Raw genomic sequence first — 17635 nt, forward strand, 5'->3', positions numbered from 1 at the left:
AGCAACAGTCAGGTTTGTTTGCAGATACCTACCCACAATAGCAACAGCAGAGAAATGCCTTGGCCATGGTGACAGACAGCCCCAGGAGACCTGGCTCATTGCTCTTCCATGGTCTCCTAGGACTTGCCCCATACAGAGGGATGTGGGGCATCTCTCATTCCCAGACCCATGGAGGCAGCTGCCTGCAGCCACATTTGGTCTCCTCTGCACTAGGGCAGGTCAATGCCCCAGGGGAGGCACTTCTCATAGGCCCTGCTTGAACCACCCCCTCCAGTGAAAGCACAAAGGCAGGGCACAGGGATACAGCCTAGTGCAACCTATCCCAGGGTGCACTTGCTGCACCCTAGGGGCAGTGCAAGAACAGGCCAAGATGGTCTTTAGCAAAATCAATCAATTTATTTATTCACAGTCAAGAAATAGAGAAGAGTCAGGCAGCAGGGGTGCTGAGAGTGGGACTGATCCTTCTGAAAACAGGGACATGCCAGGAGCCCAGCAGAGCCCAAGGCCTGTGTGACAGCAAGAGTGCAAGAAGGTAGAGAGACATCTGCAACAGGAATCTGACCTCTGGGAACAAGACCTGAGCCCTGCTAGAGGGCAAGCCAAGGAGCCAAAGAACAGGTGTGTCAGAGGAAACAGCAGTCAGAGCCCAGCACAGGCAGCTGCCTTTGCCTCTAGCACCAGAAGCAGAGATGGCAGCTCAGGTCCCTCCAGTTTTTCACAGCCCTTCCAGAGCAGAACTGCAGGGGAGGAGAGAGGCTTCCTCACTCCAGCCCAAATTCTCAGCCTGGTGAGATGCCTCTGCAGCTGAGACTAGATAGGGATGGGGTGCACGTGAGTTGGGAAGGAATGCCACAGGCAGGGTCACATCAGATCCTGACACCACCAATATGTCAGATGCAAAACACAGACACCTGGACTTCCTACCCTCCCTGCCCTCCCTCCACCAGGAGACTCCCAGCCACCTCCCAAGAGCTTGGTACTCCTGTTTAGGGACACAGCTCATATCTGAGAACATCAGGCCAAGCCCCCCTGCCCACCAAAACCAGGCAGCAGCCATGGGGGCTGCAAGAAGGACAGATGCCATGGGGCAACCACCCCAGCACAGGCTCCTGCCTTTAAAAACCCACAATTTACATAAAACTGTCATTGTAAAACCTCCCCACTGAGCAGCGCTGCATGGGGAGGGGAGATGAGCCAAGTGAGCCTCAGGCAGAGCAAGATAAACCCTAAAGTCCAGATCTGCAGGAAGAGGCAGAGCCCAGGGGTGATGTGCTGGGGCAGTGGAAATTACCGGCAAGTGCAGGACTCTGCAATCATGTTCTCATACTCCTTGTACAGGATGCCTCCATTGCGCTCAATCATGAGGACACTGATGGGGCTGTAGCGATAGGGCACACAGGAGGGCCGGGGCACATTGGCATCCACAAGCTGATGAACAAAACTCTGCACCACAGCATGGTTGGGTGCATGGAAGTCATAGCGGAGCAGGTGGGGACAGGTGCCCTTGCAGTAGCGTGGGTTGTAGCGGTGAGGAGCGATGATCCAGTGGTCCCAGCCCAGCTGTGCAAAACTGACAGGGAAGGGGCGGAGGGAACAGTCACTCTTCTCCCCTCCCTGCTCCCGCAGGTACTTGGGCAGGTCATGAGCCAATGTCCCTGTATCACGTCGGTGTCGGTGGGGCTCTGCTGCCAGAGGTGTGAACCCTGCCTGAGTGTCGTTAAGGTAGAGAAGGAGGAAAGGGTGGCCGGGGGCCACAGGGGCATGGTGGCCTCCTGCTCGGCCAGCACGCACACAGACATGCCGCAGTGCCAGGCTCCCCATGCTGCTGTTCCCCAGCACCAGGTAAGGGGTGACATCAACTTCGGCCCAGCCATCATGGGAACGGGCAGTAGGGCTGAGCAGCACCCTGGGCGGCTCGCCAGCCATCACCAGCTCCAGAGCACAGAGAAGGCGACCGTGGGCCAGTGACAGACTGGGCAGGTAGACCACAGTAGCTCTGAGGAGGTGCTCGACCTCTGGCTGGCCCTCCATGTGGTAGGTGAGGGCCTGCAAGTACCAGCGACCTGCAGGGAAGCAGTGACCAGTACCCTGTTAGCATAGTGCAGGAGGCACTGTGGAGCACCCCTTTCTGTCATGGTGCTGCCACAGTCCCACACAGCACAGCAGAGCCTGTGACACCCATCTGCCCCAGCACAAGGCAGAAGCTGCAGCAAACAGAAGCCATGAGACAAGGCTTGCTGGTGGAATGAAGGGCAAAGAGTCTGCAACATTTCCTATCCTCTCCACCAACACCATTAGCCTGGCAGAGCATCAGGCAGAGTAGGAAGGAGAGAAGGGCACACAAGGGCCAGCTATGCGCTTGCCCATCTCACCCCTGGGGCACAGCCTTGGACTCCAGCCAAGTGGAACCCCACAGCCAAGTGCAACCCCATCCTTAGTGCTCACCGGTTCCTTACCTGCCCAGGGCTGACCCCCATGGGAGCTGGCCTGCACCAGGCGGATGGTGTTGGTGCCTAGGCTGCGGCTGCGGCGGGGTCGCCCTTCGCGGTCAGCAGCACGCCGGTACAGATTCAGCATGTAGCGCAGGGGCTGTCCGCTGGCTGGCCCCGCCTGCCAGCCTGGGCTGCCTGGAGCCCGCGTTTGCAGGGCCTGCAGGAGGGGCAGGGTGGGGACAGCAGGCAGGGAGCCAAGGGGCAGTGGGGACTGGTTCGCAGCTTGGGAAAGGGGCAAAACAAGGAGAAGGAGGAGGCTGGTGAAAGGGTAGGGCATAGCCATGATAGGTGAGTGTCGGCAGGGAGCAGGTAAGAGGGACAAGGTGGGTGGGGCTGGCCAGCAGAAGAATTAAGGAGAACGTGCAATCATGCTTCTCCTCACTTGGGAGGCAGAGCTGACTGTGGGCACTCGCAAAAGGATCCCAGCGTGCTTCCAGCTCCTATCAAGACAGGACAACCACACCGGCTGCTTCAGCTTGGCACAGGAACAGAAAGGTGGGGGGAATCTGTATGCAAAAAGGGGTACAAATTCCAGACTAAAATCCAGACCAGGAGCAAAGCTGGCCCAACAGAGCCTGGCTATGGGAGCTGTAAAGGTGCTGGGGTAGGGGCGTGGGGTGAAGTGGGGTGGGAGAACCAGCTCACTCAGCCCACCTGCTCTCGGCTCAGCCTCCTCCTACAGGGAGGAGGTCGTTGCCCAGGCCCATTTTAAAGGCATGGACTCAATCAGGTTTTAAAGAGGCAGAACCTCCCTGGGTCCCAGGGGAGTGGGGCCAGACAGAGCCTGAGAGGGTGCTTTCATGCAATGAGAGTTCCTCCAGCTACCTCCACTCTGTGCTGACACTCCATCAGCGGCTCATCACCTTTGTGCCCATTGCTGCATGCTGGTCTGCATTGCCCCAAGCAGGCACACAGCCTGGAGTTCTGCTCCCCAACAGCCCCGCAGCACAGCCAGGCTGCCCAGTGCCTCACTCTATCCAGCTGGCACTAAGACACATGGGTGAGCAGAGTGACCCTGAGCCCAGCAGCGGTAAGTATGTCTGGGTAAGCCAGCAGTACCCCACTGTAGGCATCATCCTGCCACCACCATCACCATGCCTGCAACTTTGCCTACCTTGACCAGTTTCCACGTCTTTCTGCCAGCACCTGCTCAAAGCTGAGAGGTGAGTGTGATGCTCACCCTCTCGCTGGCATGGGCCATTCAAGTCACTTTCTGTACTGGGGACAGTGCTTGCCTGGGAAAGACCCTCTGGGCACACCACAGTGTGGTGTGGGCAGCTGCAGCAAGTCCCACCTCCAGAGCCCCTGGTGCTGTGCCCTGACCCACAGTACAGTGTTGCTCTCCTGCTGGGATGGAAGTGGCCAGGGGGTGAGCACACTGCTTGGGAATCACTGGTGCAGACACAGGGACATGGGGAGAGCTGGAGGGATTGTACTGGTGTCTGCTGCCCACTCTTTCTGGTGCCAGCTGGGCACAGTGCTAAGGGCTTGGAAGGGCTGTGTAGGGGTGTGTGTGGTGCTAAATGTGCTATGGGGCCAAGTGAAGAGCCAGGGCACAAGAGCCCTCTTGCCTGGCCAGACAGCCCTTGTTTCTCATTTGGGAAAGCGCACAAGGGGCAGACGAGCCAGTGAACATTGGGAAGTCTGGGCATGGCAGCAGCCAGTCATGATTTGGGGGCATTACAAGGCATGTGGGGTTGGGGTGGTGGACATGTCAGTGGTGGACATGTCAAGGCTGTATGGGGGGAGCTATGAATCTCTCCTGGGTGGGCTCTAGCACTACAAATAGCCCAGGTACCACTCCCCCTGTGCCCTGTGACACTCTGGCTGTACTGGTCTGGCTGAAGCTGGGCTGCACAGGGAGCAGGCAGAGTTCAAGACAGGTGCTTGTGGACAGGGACTAGCAAGAAAAACTTGAGACCCTTCCAGCACTGAATGAACCAGCCTGGCACTGCAAGCTGACCCTCCCAGGCCGTGGCGGGCAACCAGGGCTGCAGGCACTGCTTGCAGAGCAGAGCTTTCCAGGCCGGTTGTCTGGGAAGGAGATGAGTAAGAGTCATGGCCCCAGGCGGGAAGGGAGGAGCAGGACTCTTGGGAATCCATGCCAATCCACTCCCACCATCCCTGGCTGCTGTTGCCGGCTCTTCCCCCTGCCTCAATTTCCCCCAGGTGGTACAGCTGCCTCTCCTGGGTGTAGCAGGGAAAAGACAAGGGTGAAGAACGGCCAAAGTGCTAGGTATGCCCTAAGGTGCCCTGCAGGATATGGACAGGGTGGGGGCTGGCATGGGTAGGTCAGACAGAAGCCAGCAGCATGTGCTGGCCTGCAGGCAATGGAGCTTGGGGCACCAGTGTGACTACATGGTGGGGAGTCAGGGGGGTTGCATCACCCTACTGCCACCCCCTTGTACCCACCTGAGTGCTGTTGAACTGCCACTGTGCCAGGCTAAACTGTGCTAAGCAGTCCCTACTGGTGTGCGTTCCCAGTGGCACCATATTGTGCTGAACTGGGTCATTTTGAGCTGAACCTGTGCATGGTAAAGCTAAGTCAAGCCAGGCCAGGCTCTGCTGACTGAACTCTGCCAGCCCTGCTTATCAAAGTCAATCAAGCTGAACTGCCCTGAACAAAATTGGGCCAGGTCAAGTGGAGCTAAGCCAGATGAGACCCCTGCTTGTTCTGTGCTGTACCAAACTTAACTTTGGCAGCCCTGTGTCATGTTGAACTGAGCTGAGACAAGCCACAATGTGCCAACCCAGCTGAACTACACCGAGGCATGCCAGGCCGAGCCATGCTGGGTCAGTTAACCCATGCTGGCCCCCCTGCCATCCCACGTTGAGCTGAGCTGTGATGTATCGTGCTGCACTGAAGTTTGCCAGCCTTCCATTCATGCCATGCTGGGTTGAGCTGGACTGAATACGCCTGCTGGGCTGTACCAAGCTAAGCCAAGCAGCTCACTTCAGGTCCCTGAGCTAAAGGACGGCATGCCAAGGTAGTGAGTAGAGAGGTGCTGTGCTGTGCCATTGTGTGCAGAGCCATGCCATGAGCTGTGCTGAGCCGCGCCGTGTTGTGCCGTGCCGAACTGTCCGCCGCCGTCCCCCCGCGCCTCATTGGCGGCGGCGGAGCAGTCCCGGTGCGGAGCGGCCCCGCCCCGCACTCGCCCCGCGCCGCTCAGCCCGGGCGGGCGGGGGTGTAATTTCCTCCACAGTTCGGGGCCGGGCCGGGATGGGGCTGTAGCTGTAGCCGCCATGGAGCGGGCTGAGGGCCGGCCCGGCGCCCCCCAGTATGTGCATGTGCAGCTGCAGGGGGGCGCGCCCTGGGGCTTCACGCTGCGCGGCGGGCTAGAGCACGGCGAGCCCCTCATCGTCTCCAAGGTAGGAATAGCCGGCAGAGCCCCGTGTGGGCTCCGCGACATCCCCCCGCGAGGGGCCTCCCGCCCGTGGCGGGGCGCGGGAGATGGGAGGACACCCGGGGCGCGGCGCCGTCGGGGGTGCGGGGAGCCCGGGCCGCGGGGACTTGTATCCTGGCGCAGCGGGACGGGGACGGCCACTCGCACCTACGATCTCCGCGGCCCTCCACTTAGAGTCGCAGTGAAGAGTGAGAGCGAGAGGGGCGGAGGGACAGCCCGGGCCCGGCGGCAGGAAGAAATTCCTCTGGCACATCCGTTGGGCTGGCGTCGGGGGCGGCCCCCACATTCTCCCTCACGTCTTTCCCGGTCCCGTCCCGCGGGCTGTAGCCGGGGGAGGTCAGGCCCCTGTGTGCCCATCCGTCGGTGCCGCGCCTCCGGGCGTTCCGTGCACCAGACTCTGCGGGACGTTTAGTGCCACGGTGGGGGAACCATAGTCCGTCCCGTCATGCTCTGGAAGGCAGGGGCAGGACCGTGCCCGGGACGGGGTTGGCGCCGGGGTGCGATGCCGAGCGGAGCCCGGCCGCAGTCGGGAGCAAATGGTGAGGGTGACCCCTGCGGCCCCGACGTCTCGCCACACAGAGGGTCACCGATTCCTGCGGCCCCCGCCAGCGCATCGCTCCGCGGGGAGACCCGCAAGGCAGCGGCCAGGGGAACTCCAATAACCACCCCTCCGGCGTGCCCGGACGGGGTCCTGTCGCCGGACGATTTGGCCGCCTGCCCGCCCGGTGTCGCCGTCCTGCTGAGCCGGGGTGCGGCGGGCCGGGCTGGCGGCCCCGGGGCTGCTCCGTGCCTCGAGCCGGGCCGACTGCGCCCCCGGGCCGTTCCACGCCCTCGGCGGGACGCGGCCAACGCGGTCTGGCTGGGGGAGCTGGAAAAGTGGCTCCGGTCCCAGCCCTGCGCCCTGAGGTGGCACCGCCGGCGGGTGGGGAGCCGGGCGCCGAAGGAGTAACTGCCCGCGTGCCCACTCGCTGCTGGCCTTCGGGGTGATGGGTCCCCGTGGGTCCGCCGGAGGAGGGATGTTCCTCACTCACCACTTTTGAGAAGGGGATTGACTTGCGGGCCGCGGGGTATCGGCCCCCGCGCTCCCACGAACACGCAGCCACCGCGTGTGCTCGGTAGACAAAAGGGGCTTGTTCCAGCGCTTTGTGCGTTCAGGGGAGGGTCCCCCCGGGGTCACCGCTCCGCCGCTGCGGCCGAGGTGTGTGCGGAGAGGGGGCGGCCCTCGTCTGTGGTGCGGGGGGTGCGGGCCGGAAAGAGGAAGGGCGTCCCACGATGACTGAGTTTGGCCTCTGAGCCCACTCCGGGCAGGATCCCTTTCTGTGGCAGAGTCCCACGGCGGTGCTCACATGCGGTCTTAAGCCTTCCATGGGGCTGCAAACGCCCTCCGGCACAGGTTCCCTGAGCACGTCAGGGGCAAGGCGGGAGGTTGGTGTGGCGCAGGGTGAGCACAGCTCTGGCACTGTTCTGCTTGTGAGTCCTAAGACAAGTTTCTCCTGAGACAGGCAGACATTCCCGTGAGCCATCTGGTGCCCACCATCGGGGCCCAGAGCGAACTCCAGGGATGGTGTTTGGGAAGTGTCCTGGGCTGGCTCAGCCAGGCAGGGAGCAGGCAGTGGCGTTTGGTTGCCAGTGCTGAGTTCACTGGTGGCAAAGGCAGAACAAGGGGCTGTTTGTGCCAAATTTAGCTCCTTGTGAGTGATGCCAGGGCTGAGCCTGTCCATCCTAGTGCATGTGATGGCCCAGACATGGGTGCAGACCTAGTGGTGTCCTGCAGCAAGTGGGGACACCTTTTATCTCTGGCTCATCCCCATGGCGGTGGCAGGCAGGGCTGGTGGGCACGTGTCTGGACAGAGGACTGAGGTGAAGGTGCAACCTGCCTTGCATGCTCTGCTGGTGCCTGGTGGTGGGCAGCAGCATGGCAAGGGGTAAACCCAGGTGCTCCACTGACTGCATGGTAGGACTGGGAGCTCTCACAGACAGTCAGAGTCCCCTGCCAGGAAGGCAGCCCCATGGCTGACATCTGGGTAGGAGGGCAGCCTGCCTGCACAGGCAGGCACATTGGGCTGTGCCCAGCCTGGGTATGGCATTACAGTGCTAAGATCCTTGGAAAAATGGAAGAGCTGTTTGTTCTGGGCACAGCTATGCCAGGCAAAGCCATGGGGCAGTGGTGCTCTGGGAAGGAGGCTTGGCTGCCCCTGCCTTTCTCCCTCCTAAGGTGACATTTTGTCCAGGGGTAGTGGAATACCTCCTGAGCCCTGCCCAGCATTAGGGCTGGAAAGTGGTGCCCAGGGGCACATGCACAATGACTGACCTGCTAGGAAGCCATGTGTGCTCCCTGGCACTGAGGTCTGGCTGCTGCCCAAACTGGTTGTGCAGGCACTTTGAGCAGAGGTCATTCCCTGGCCAGGCCTGGGAGCAACTGGGCAGGGTGAAGAGCCCATGGGCAGGGCGGGTGCAGGAGCCCCAGCATGGGGCCAGGTTAGCTCTGCCGTGCAGGTGGCTATAGGGTCTTGCCACATCCACACTGGGCATGGGGCACCCCAGGTCCTGCCCCATGCACCTACATGCCCTGTGCTACTTCCACCACGGAGAAGCAGCTCCAGTCGCCAGCCCGGTGGTGTGGAGTTGGCAATCCCTGGCCATTGCAGTGGCAGGATGGGCAGAGATCCGTGCTGGCAATGGACACTGCCTAGCCCAGCCGGGCACTGCTTGTCCCAGGGCTGCCAGGACTGCACCTACCAGCTAGGGCAGAGGGCATGGGCCAGGATCTCATGTGCTGGCAGCACCATGGCTATACTTCCTCTAAGCATAGCAATACAGGGTGCCAGGTTCATTTTGGCCGTGGGTGTCAGGGAGGGTAGGCATGTGCCAGGGCTCAGCACTTCTACTATTGTCTCCTATGTGCACATAGGGTGGGATAGCATCCTTTGGGCATTGAAATCACCACGGGTGCCCAGACAGGCTCTATGTGGGGTTGGAAGCAGCAGCAGGGGGCTGGCATCCATGCTGGACAAAGGGCCCTTGTGCTGCCTGCGAGGGAATCTGCTGGGATGGGACATTTTTCTTTCTCTCCCCTCCCTGATGCCCTTGCTCAGAAATTCACGCGACCAGAGAAGGGGGAGAGCCTGGCCCCACAGATCCCTCTGTGGTGCCTGGGGCTCAGGTACCTTCTCGGAAGCCTCTTTCTCCCCTGACACGCAGTGGCCATGGAACATCCCCTGGGATATTCTGGGGGCTGTGCCCCTGCCCCCCTTGATGCCCCTCTCTGTCACCCAGGTGGAGGATGGGGGCAAGGCTGCACTGTCCCGCCGGCTGCAGCCAGGTGATGAGCTGGTGAACATCAGCGGGACCCCACTGTACGGATCCCGCCAGGAGGCCCTCATCCTCATCAAGGGCTCCTACCGCACTCTGAAGATGGTTGTTCGCAGGTTGGCAGTGCTGTGGAAGGGACACAGGGAGGGCCAGTGGGGCTTCACCTGCCTGGGGGACTGGCAGGAACCTGGAGGTGCCCCTTGCTGGGACAGGGTGGGGAGCAGCCCCTTTGCTGCTGTCAGCACTCCCGCTAAGTGGGCGTGCCACATCCAGCAGAGCCAGGGTAGTGCATCAGGCTCACCACCCCCTCGCTGGGCGGTATCCTCAAGCGTGGCCGCTCCTCTCCCTTCCTGCCTGCTTGCCTGCCTCCTGCCTGCCTGCTTGCCTGGGAAAGGAAGGAGAGGCAGGGCTGGGCCTTGCAGTCCCTTCCCCCCCCAGCCCCTCCAACTGCATCCATTCCCTGGCTGCATCCTGACTGAGTCCAGCTCCAGCAGCACTCAGGGGCAGGGACGGCGCAAGGGCACTGCCCAAGGGGCAGGGATCCCACGGGACTGTGCTGGGGCTCAGCATCATCCATGGTGAGTTTGGGGGTTCTGGGAAGTCCCTGTGCTGACCTGACAGCTTGCCGCTCTTATCCAGTCATTAAATGTGGCAGCACTTGGCAGTTGGGAGGTACAGGAGGTGGCTTCTGACCATGTCTGTGCAGTGGCATTTGTTGGGTGGGCTGGAGATTCCTGTGGATGCTGTGAGGGGTGGAACAGAGACCAGCACAGGACCCTTCCTAGAGACATGACGTGGCTGGTGCTTGCTGCAGATACTGAGGGACAAAAGAACAAGGGGGAAGGTCAGGCTTGCAGTGGAGACAGATGTGGCCCCAGTGTCCCTTGGTGGAGCTAATCCAGTCCCAGCAGAGATGCTTGCCTTGCTCAGGTCATTGCCTATGGGCTATGCAGGGGCTGTGTCCTAGGTCTCCTGTTAATGCGGCAACAGGGATGCTGCAGTCTGGGGAGCCCTGGCCAGCTGGGTGAGCTGTGAGATCCCCTTGCCCAGTGCCGGGTGCTTGCAGGACTGGACCCTCCTTGCTGCCATCCCCTTTGGGCGGGCACTGGCCTGGGGGGGACCAGGAAACCCCGTAGGAAGTGACTTCAGCCCCGGTTCCTTGGCCTGGCTTCCTCCCCATTCTTGTCCTTTCCCGCTGTTGCTCTTGGCAGGAGGAGCGTGCCCGTCTTCCGGCCCCATTCCTGGCATGTGGCCAAACTTGCCGAAAGCCGCCCAGACGTCCCCACCATGCACTGCCCGGCTGATGCCTTCAGCTTCTCCTGGCCTTCGGGGTGTGATGTCAGGTGAGACCCTGGGGGCAGTTATGAGACTGTGCAAGGGGAGAGGGCAGACAAGGACACCCCTTGGGTTGTGGCAGTGGGGGTGGCATAGGGGGTCCCACGGTAGTTTCGGGCATCCCTCCTCATCCTGCACTACCCTTTCCCCGGCTGTTTACTCCCGGCTCCCGGCAGGAAGGGGCGGTGGCTCTGCTGGAGACAGCCAGGAGCTGCTTAGTCCCACTGTCCCGGCTGCCAGAGCTGGGAGGTCTCGAGTGGCTGGAGTCACACACACCCTGTGTTCCCTGTGCCTGTTCCCCTTGCCAGTGCCAGGCAACTTTGGTGGTGGCCCCAACCCGGGGGTGAAGGGCAGGTTGGGGTAGTGCTGCCCTGTGCTCCGTTGTCCCAGGGAGGGTGTGTGTGGGGGGATGGGCTCCTTGGAATCTCTGTGGAGCTGGATGAGGGGCAGCAGGTGCCTGTAACACTGACGTGGGGCTAGGCAGCAGCAAGCTGTCCCTGCAGTGGAACCCACTGTCCTGGCACTGCAGCACTGACCGGAGCAGCTCCATCGGGAGCATGGAGAGCCTGGACCATCCCAGCCAGGCCTGCTATGAAGGAGACCCCTCACCCGTTGACCAGGGCATGTACCACAGTAAGCGGGACTCAGCCTACAGCTCCTTCTCTGCCAGCTCCATTGCCTCTGACTGCACCCTCTCTCTCCGTCCTGAAGAGGCCGTGTCCATTGATTCCAGCCTCCAAGGCCCCCGCAAAGCCCCTGACAGGCACTACCTGACCACAGGGGCTGAGCCATCTGCCAGCTGGCACCCTGAGGCCTGGCGGGCACCAGTGCCCCCCCAGCCCCCTGTCAGGAGGGACAGCCTGCGAGCAGCCCCAGCTGGCAGAGGGGACAAGTGCCAGGCCTCAATGTCAGCGGATATGCTGCATGCCAAGGGCCGGTGGATCTCTGACACCTTCCTCTGCCAGCGGGATGGGGAGGCAGAAATAGTGGGCAGGAGGAAACTGGCGCCATACCCCACAAAGGACTGTCTCTCTGCTGACCAGTATTACATGCTGAGCTCCCACCCGGACCGTTGCCCAGCTGAGCCACTCCTGGGGGAGAGCATGGAGTCTGACAACCAGCCATACGTGGATGACAGCATGCACCAAGTGCCTGATGCCACAACAGCAGGTGACAACCCATTGATGTCCCCTCTCAAGGGCCACGTGTCGCACCGTCACAGTGCTCCCGAGCAACTGCTGGCCTCCCAGTTCCGCTCTCTCCAACTGGGCACCAACAGCGGGCGAGCCTCTCCAGCCCCCAGTGGGCAACACTGGACCTTGTCTCCGCTGCATCCTGAGGGCAGCCGAGGGGGAACCACAGGGGCTGCCCAGGATCCCCCGCACTGCCCAGAGCCTGGCTGCCGCCCACCGCCCTGCCGCTGCTGCCCTGAGCTGCAGCAAGCCTGCGGGCAGGATGGCCGGGGGACAAGCCCAGTACTCAGCACTGAGGGGCCAGTGGAGGAGGAGAGCCGGGGAGGGGCCCGGCGGGCTGGGGGTCCTCCCCACCGCTCTGCTCAGATGCGCCGCCGCAGCGACCGCTTTGCCACCAGCTTGCGCAACGAGATCCAGCGGCGCAAGGCCCAGCTGCAGAAGAGCCGGGGTCCTGGTGCACCTCTGCCTGGTGAGGAGCCAGTGGAGGAAACTGAGGAGCCCCCAGAGGGCAGTGTACTGGCAGAGCGACAGCCTGCCCCGTCTGAGTGTCTCAGCTCCGCACCGAGTGAGGAGAGCAGGAACTCTGGCCGCTCTGCAGATCGGGGCATCCCCACTCCTGACCCAGCCCCTAAAGGGCCCTTGTCCCCTGAGCGGGTGGTGCCAACAGCCAGGGGCCGCTGGCGCTGGTCTCCGGAAAACAAGCTGCAGCCACAACACTCGCCCAGCCACAGTGAACTGGAGGGCTACAGCCAGGGCCCGGCGGCCTGCAGCTCCCCACCACCACGGGGCAGCGACGAAGCAGTCCTGCTGCCCTTTGCCGACCGCCGCCGGTTCTTTGAGGAGAGCAGCCGACTGGCACCACCCCGGCACAGCAAGCCGCCAGCAGGTGATCCCAGCACCTTCCAGCCCCCTGGCCCTGAGCACCGGGATGTCCGCCGCCTCTCTGTGGACCAGCCCTACAGCCCACCCTCACCCAGCCGCCCTGGCTCCGCTGGCCCCTATGCTGAGTGCTGCCGGGAGCAGCCCCACTGCTACAAGCCACTGGGGAGGCCAGGGGAGCTGGATTACCTGCGGGGCTTTTCCTACCCCTACGGGGTTCCCCTGCGCCCTGAGCCCTGCCGCTACTGTGGAGGGGACCTGTGCCCGCCACCACGGCCCCGTGGCCACACATGCCGCTGTCACCCTGTGTCCTGGGTGCGCTGCCCTGACTGCTGCTACCCAGCTACCCATCCTGGGCGACAGGAGAGTGATGCCTGGCCCCTCCGGAGAGCTTTCGTCCCAGTGAGTAATGCCCTGTGGGACTGTGCTGGGGAGCAGCACTGACACTCCCTTGCACCCCTGGACTATGACCCTGGGTTGGGGTGGGGGGTACTGTTCCCCCATTTGCCCTGCAGACTGCCTGCAAGTCTTCTGTGCCTGAATGGGGATGGGACAGCGGTGCTGGGGGATGGATTTCACACTGCCTCCTTCTCACACAGGAATTTCCTCAGGGTGAGTGGGAACCACCTTCAATCACCAGGAAAGTCAGCCAGTCCATCAGGTGAGCCCATGCCAAATGCCACGGTGCTGGGATGTGTGTGCCACTCAGTGGGGACCTCAGGGGATGTGGGGACTGCCTGGGGGATGTGGGGACTGCCATGATTTTGACTGGGATGTAGAAAGTGCCTCCCATACTTCCTTGGCCATCCTTGGCTGGTGCTCTTTGAGGCAGAAGGAGGCATGCAGGGCAAGAGTGTGTGAGGAGGTGTCCACAGCAAAGGTGGTCCCTCCTTACCCTTCCCCAGGGTTCTGGGGCCATCTCTGGGGAACTGTGCCCAGCAGATAAGCCTGAGCTTCTCCCACCAGTGTGACTGGATGACTAGCTGGGGTAAATGAGGCAGGGCATGAAATGGGCCTGAACTGCCAGATGGGTGACTATGTATGGGAGGATGGGTGCCTCCTTCTCTTCCTAGTGAGCTCTCCAGCTACCCACCCGGTTTCCCAAGGCTTGGCCCATTCCACACCTGCCTTGAGAGCACCGAGCCAGAGTGGCCACCCTGCTACCGGGCCACATCCACGCACGACCTCTTGTGGGATAGTGACCACCTGGCCCACAGCCCTGATAGCCCCCCGGATCCGCTGCACCACCCACTAAGGGGCAGAGCCTTCTCTGAGAGCCATCTCAACCTGGAACCTTCCAGCCCCTGGGGCTGCGACCAGAAGGACCTTTTCCGTGCCAAGCTGGACCCTCCCAGCATCCCCAAAAAGAAGGGCCCTCCACCTCCCCGCCCACCTCCGCCCGACTGGGAGAAGTACAGACAGCGTCGGGCATCCCAGCACCTGCCAGATGGTGCTGGGCATGGCTCTGCCTTCTCTGCTGCCCCAATGCCAATCCACAGCATTGCTGAGGCAGTGAGGGAGCGGTCACAGAGCCTCACCGGGGAGCAGAAAGGCCAGTCCTGGGGGCACACTGCTTGCCCCCCTGCTCCGTCAGGTGCCTGGCCCCGACCTGAGGCCCCCAGATCACTCCGCAGGACTCCTGGGACCGATGCTGCCAACGCTGAAATTTGCAGGCAAGTGGTGCCATGGCATGGGGGTGGGCTCTTGTACCCTGTATCAGAGCATCCTAATCCTTATAGCACCATGTGGGATTTTTGTGTTGTGAACTGTCCCTGTCCCTGACCTCTTTCCCTGGCATGGCTGTAGCCCTGAGGGGAGCTGACATGCCCTGGGTGGGTGTTGACAGGGTGTCAGGAGCCGGGGAGAAGCGGACAAAGATGAAGCGGTCTGGGGAGATGGAGGAGCAGCCCCAAAGGCTCATCCAGAACCAGGAACAGGGCCATGCCAGTCCCCGTGGGGTGGGTGAGTGCTCCCTGTCCCTGCATTGTGGCTCTTGCCCTGCCCTGCCGGAGGCACTTAAGCCCAGTTCTGGGGCAGTGGAGGGGGTGAGCTGCCAGGGCAGCTGGCCCCAGCCCCGCTGCATGGACTCTGAGGAACGACTGTGGGACGTGGCTGTCAGGGACCATTCCCTGGCCAGTGTCCTCGCCCCCTTGGCTTCCCCTGGCACCGCCAGTGAGGTGATGGGTGAGCTGCTGGTGGCTGGGGAGCGACCGGCCTGGCGGAAGTGTCTCCAGCAGGACTGGCACCTGGAGGCCCTGGCACAGGACAGGTAGGGCTGTCACACCACTGGGCCCCATACCAAGGGCAGGCTGACACCCCCAGTGCTTATCGTTGTATTTCTGTCTCCCCAGGCAAGGGTTTGAGCCCATCTCGCTGCCTCCCAGGAGTGCTGCCAGCTCCAGTACCTTCCCAGTGCACTTTGGTGTTGCAGTGGGCAAAACTGAGCCACTCAACAAGGTAAAGGCACTGCCGGAGGTAGTGGAGGGGAGCTCGGAGGATGAGGAGGAGGAGGTGGACCATGAGCTGGTGGAAAAGAAGGTACAAGACCCTGCTGGGAACAATTCCCTTGTGGTTCCCCACTGTCCTGGCCAGGTGCTCATGGAGACTGGGTGCATTTCTGGATGCTCACGGGGACTGAGGCATCACTGGTTGTTCCTGGGAGCTTGGGACATCACCAGGCACTCATGGGCATGGGGGTAATTGCTGGACACGTGCGGGTACCAGGAACATTACCATATACTCACATGGGCCTGGGGCATTGCCAGATGTCTCCAAGGACCAGGGGCATTGTCAGGTGCTTGCAGGACCTGGGAGTCTCACCAGATGCTCGTGGGGACCAGTGGCATCTACAGATGCTTGATGTTTGCAGGGGCTGGGATGTTCCCAGATACCCACAGGGACGGGGGCATCCATTAGGTGCACATGGACTCTGGTACATTGACAGATTCTTGTGGGGACTGGGAATTGCCAGTAGCTCATGGGAACCTGGGGTACCACAAGGTTCTTGTGTACTGTCAGCCCCAGCACAGCGCCCCTACGCCTCCGTGCCAGTCCCCTGATTCCATGGGGAGTGGCCCCAGTTCCCCCTGACCCCTTTGCTCTGGCAGCTGCAGCTGATCGAGAGTCTGAGCCGCAAGCTGGTGGTGCTGCAGGAGGCACAGCGGGGGCTGCAGGAGGACATTAGTGCCAATGGGGCACTGGGTGAAGATGTGGCTGCTCGCCTGCAAGCCCTCTGCACCCCAGGGGAGTTCGACAAGTACCGCCTCTTCGTGGGTGACCTGGACAAGGTGGTCAACCTCCTGCTCTCCCTCTCGGGTCGCCTGGCCCGGGTGGAAACTGCCCTGGGCAGCCTCGGGCCACACACCCCTGCTGAGGACAAGGTGGGCATGGGGGAGGGGACCCTCGCCCACGAGGTTTTGGGCTGCAGGATGCCCTGCCAATGCCAGTTGTCTTTCCCACAGCTGGCCCTGCGGGAGAAGCAGCGGCTGTTGGTGGCACAGCTGGAGGATGCCAAAGAGCTGAAGGAGCATGTGGGGCGGCGTGAGGAGGCAGTGGGTGCCATGGTGGCACGGTACCTGCCCCCTGAGCACCTCCAGGACTACCAGCACTTCGTCAAGATGAAGTCAGCCCTCATTGCTGAGCAGAGAGAGCTGGAAGAGAAGATCAAGCTGGGCCAGGAACAGCTCAGGTGCCTGCGTGAGAGCCTTGGCCAGGCCTCCAAGGACTGCTAGCCCCCCTACCCAGTCTCCCTCTGGGATCCTGGCTGTGATCCCAGATTGCTACCAAAGAGGATCCAGCCCCTTGTGGATTCTCCCGGTGTCTGTTCATCTGTCCAGCCCCTGCCTTTTATTTATTTTTCTGATTTACCAGGCAGGGGAGGGGGTTGCCAGTCCAGGTGCTGACAGGAGTTGTGCCACAGAGCTGTCATGAGCTCTGGCCACTCAGCAGCCTGTGGCCCAGCAAGACCAGATGGATGGATGCTACCACCACTCTCATGGGTCTTTCTGTGCCTAAGAGGTCCCTCCAGCTTGTCCTGGACACCAGTGCCTGTCTTGTATCTGGTGCTGCATCACATGCCTTAAACATCCCCCAGCTACTATTCATGCAGCATCTGAAAGGGTTAAACCATGCTCACTGACTGTCCTGTCTGTTTGCCCAGCTCTGTCCATCTGTGTGGGGGGGGAGCTGAAGGAATTTCAGCCCCAGCATCCTCTTCCTCCTCATTGTGTCAGAAACAATGGTCCCGGCCAGCAGGTTCTTAACCCACTCCCTGCTGGCTGAGAGACCACAGGGGGCCGAGGTGAGTGCCAGTAGGTGTTGTGTACCTGTGTCTTGGGATGGTACCCTGCCAGGGCATGGATGCTGGGACAAATACACTGAGGCCTGCGCTACTCTCTGTCACCAATGCTGTAGGCATGGAGACAACCCAGCCTCAACCAGCCCTCACCTGTAGCTTCTAGCTCAACACCAGGAGCGATTAATAGAGGAAAAACCACATTAAGGACAAAACAGGGTACCTGTCCCCTTCTTTCTGCTGCAACCGCCACAAATAGCACTTAGATGTCACCCCTGCCACTGTCCACCTGTCTCCAGGGCATGAGCAGGTGCCTTCATACTGATTTTGCGCAGGGGTTTAATGCAACCAGCAGGAGCTTGAGGCAGGGGGGTAAACGTTTTGGGGAGGCATGTAGGCAGCAGCGCTTTGGTGTGGCCCCATAGCTGGACAACCCAGCCCAGGGTTCAGGCAGCATCCATGCCTGCCTGTGAGCTCCAGCAGCAGCCCTGCTGTGTTGTTACCCCTGCTCTGGGCTACCCTTTAACCTGTTAAACACTACACTTCACACTTGCCTGACTCTACTGTGGGATGGTGCCTGGCAGGAGTGGGGTCCTCAACATTCCCTCCATCTCAACCACCCCAGAATCATTGCTAGGACCAAAGACTGCACCCCCTGGGGGCCATGCTGCTCTCGTGGTGGGGTTCAGCAGCCCTGCCTGCATGTTGCTGCATGCCATTGTATCT

The 17635-nt window shown here is 61.5% G+C and overlaps 2 protein-coding genes across 4 annotated transcripts; one reads left to right on the plus strand and one right to left on the minus strand.

Annotated features, from left to right (window-relative positions):
• Positions 1-949: 949 nt before the first annotated feature.
• BMP15 (bone morphogenetic protein 15) lies at positions 950-3101 on the minus strand. Its single transcript, XM_058814310.1, has 2 exons — positions 2457-3101; positions 950-2063 (listed from the first exon to the last, which is right to left on the minus strand). Exons 1-2 carry the CDS (start codon positions 2773-2775, stop codon positions 1288-1290), a joined length of 1095 nt encoding a protein of 364 aa, XP_058670293.1. The 5' UTR covers positions 2776-3101; the 3' UTR covers positions 950-1287.
• Positions 3102-5693: 2592 nt separating this feature from the next.
• SHROOM4 (shroom family member 4) lies at positions 5694-17600 on the plus strand. 3 transcript variants are annotated; one of them, XM_058814074.1, is made up of 10 exons: positions 5694-5861; positions 9173-9324; positions 10420-10551; positions 11073-13017; positions 13215-13276; positions 13689-14288; positions 14462-14884; positions 14967-15153; positions 15723-15995; positions 16077-17600. In XM_058814074.1, the coding sequence occupies exons 1-10, from the start codon at positions 5736-5738 to the stop codon at positions 16344-16346; spliced, it is 4170 nt and encodes a 1389-aa protein (XP_058670057.1). In that variant the 5' UTR covers positions 5694-5735; the 3' UTR covers positions 16347-17600. The 3 variants fall into 3 exon arrangements, with proteins under 3 accessions (XP_058670057.1, XP_058670058.1, XP_058670059.1); XM_058814075.1 differs by lacking the exon at positions 9173-9324 and having other exon boundaries at positions 5723-5861; XM_058814076.1 differs by lacking the exons at positions 5694-5861; positions 9173-9324 and having other exon boundaries at positions 10439-10551; positions 11047-13017.
• Positions 17601-17635: the final 35 nt, after the last annotated feature.

This window comes from Ammospiza caudacuta, chromosome 14, assembly GCF_027887145.1.
Source record: "Ammospiza caudacuta isolate bAmmCau1 chromosome 14, bAmmCau1.pri, whole genome shotgun sequence".
Classification (NCBI taxonomy): Eukaryota; Metazoa; Chordata; class Aves; order Passeriformes; family Passerellidae; genus Ammospiza; species Ammospiza caudacuta.

Excerpts from the sequence above, each read along its gene's own strand:
- BMP15 (XM_058814310.1), bottom strand. The coding sequence starts at position 2,775 with ATGGCTATGCCCTACCCTTTCACCAGCCTCCTCCTTCTCCTTGTTTTG. Across the intron at positions 2,064-2,456 it reads TGGGGGTCAGCCCTGGGCAG|GTCGCTGGTACTTGCAGGCC; the intron begins GTAAGGAACCGG and ends GCTTCCCTGCAG.
- SHROOM4 (XM_058814074.1), top strand. The coding sequence starts at position 5,736 with ATGGAGCGGGCTGAGGGCCGGCCCGGCGCCCCCCAGTATGTGCATGTG. Across the intron at positions 10,552-11,072 it reads CCTTCGGGGTGTGATGTCAG|CACTGACCGGAGCAGCTCCA; the intron begins GTGAGACCCTGG and ends CTGGCACTGCAG. Across the intron at positions 15,996-16,076 it reads ACACCCCTGCTGAGGACAAG|CTGGCCCTGCGGGAGAAGCA; the intron begins GTGGGCATGGGG and ends TCTTTCCCACAG.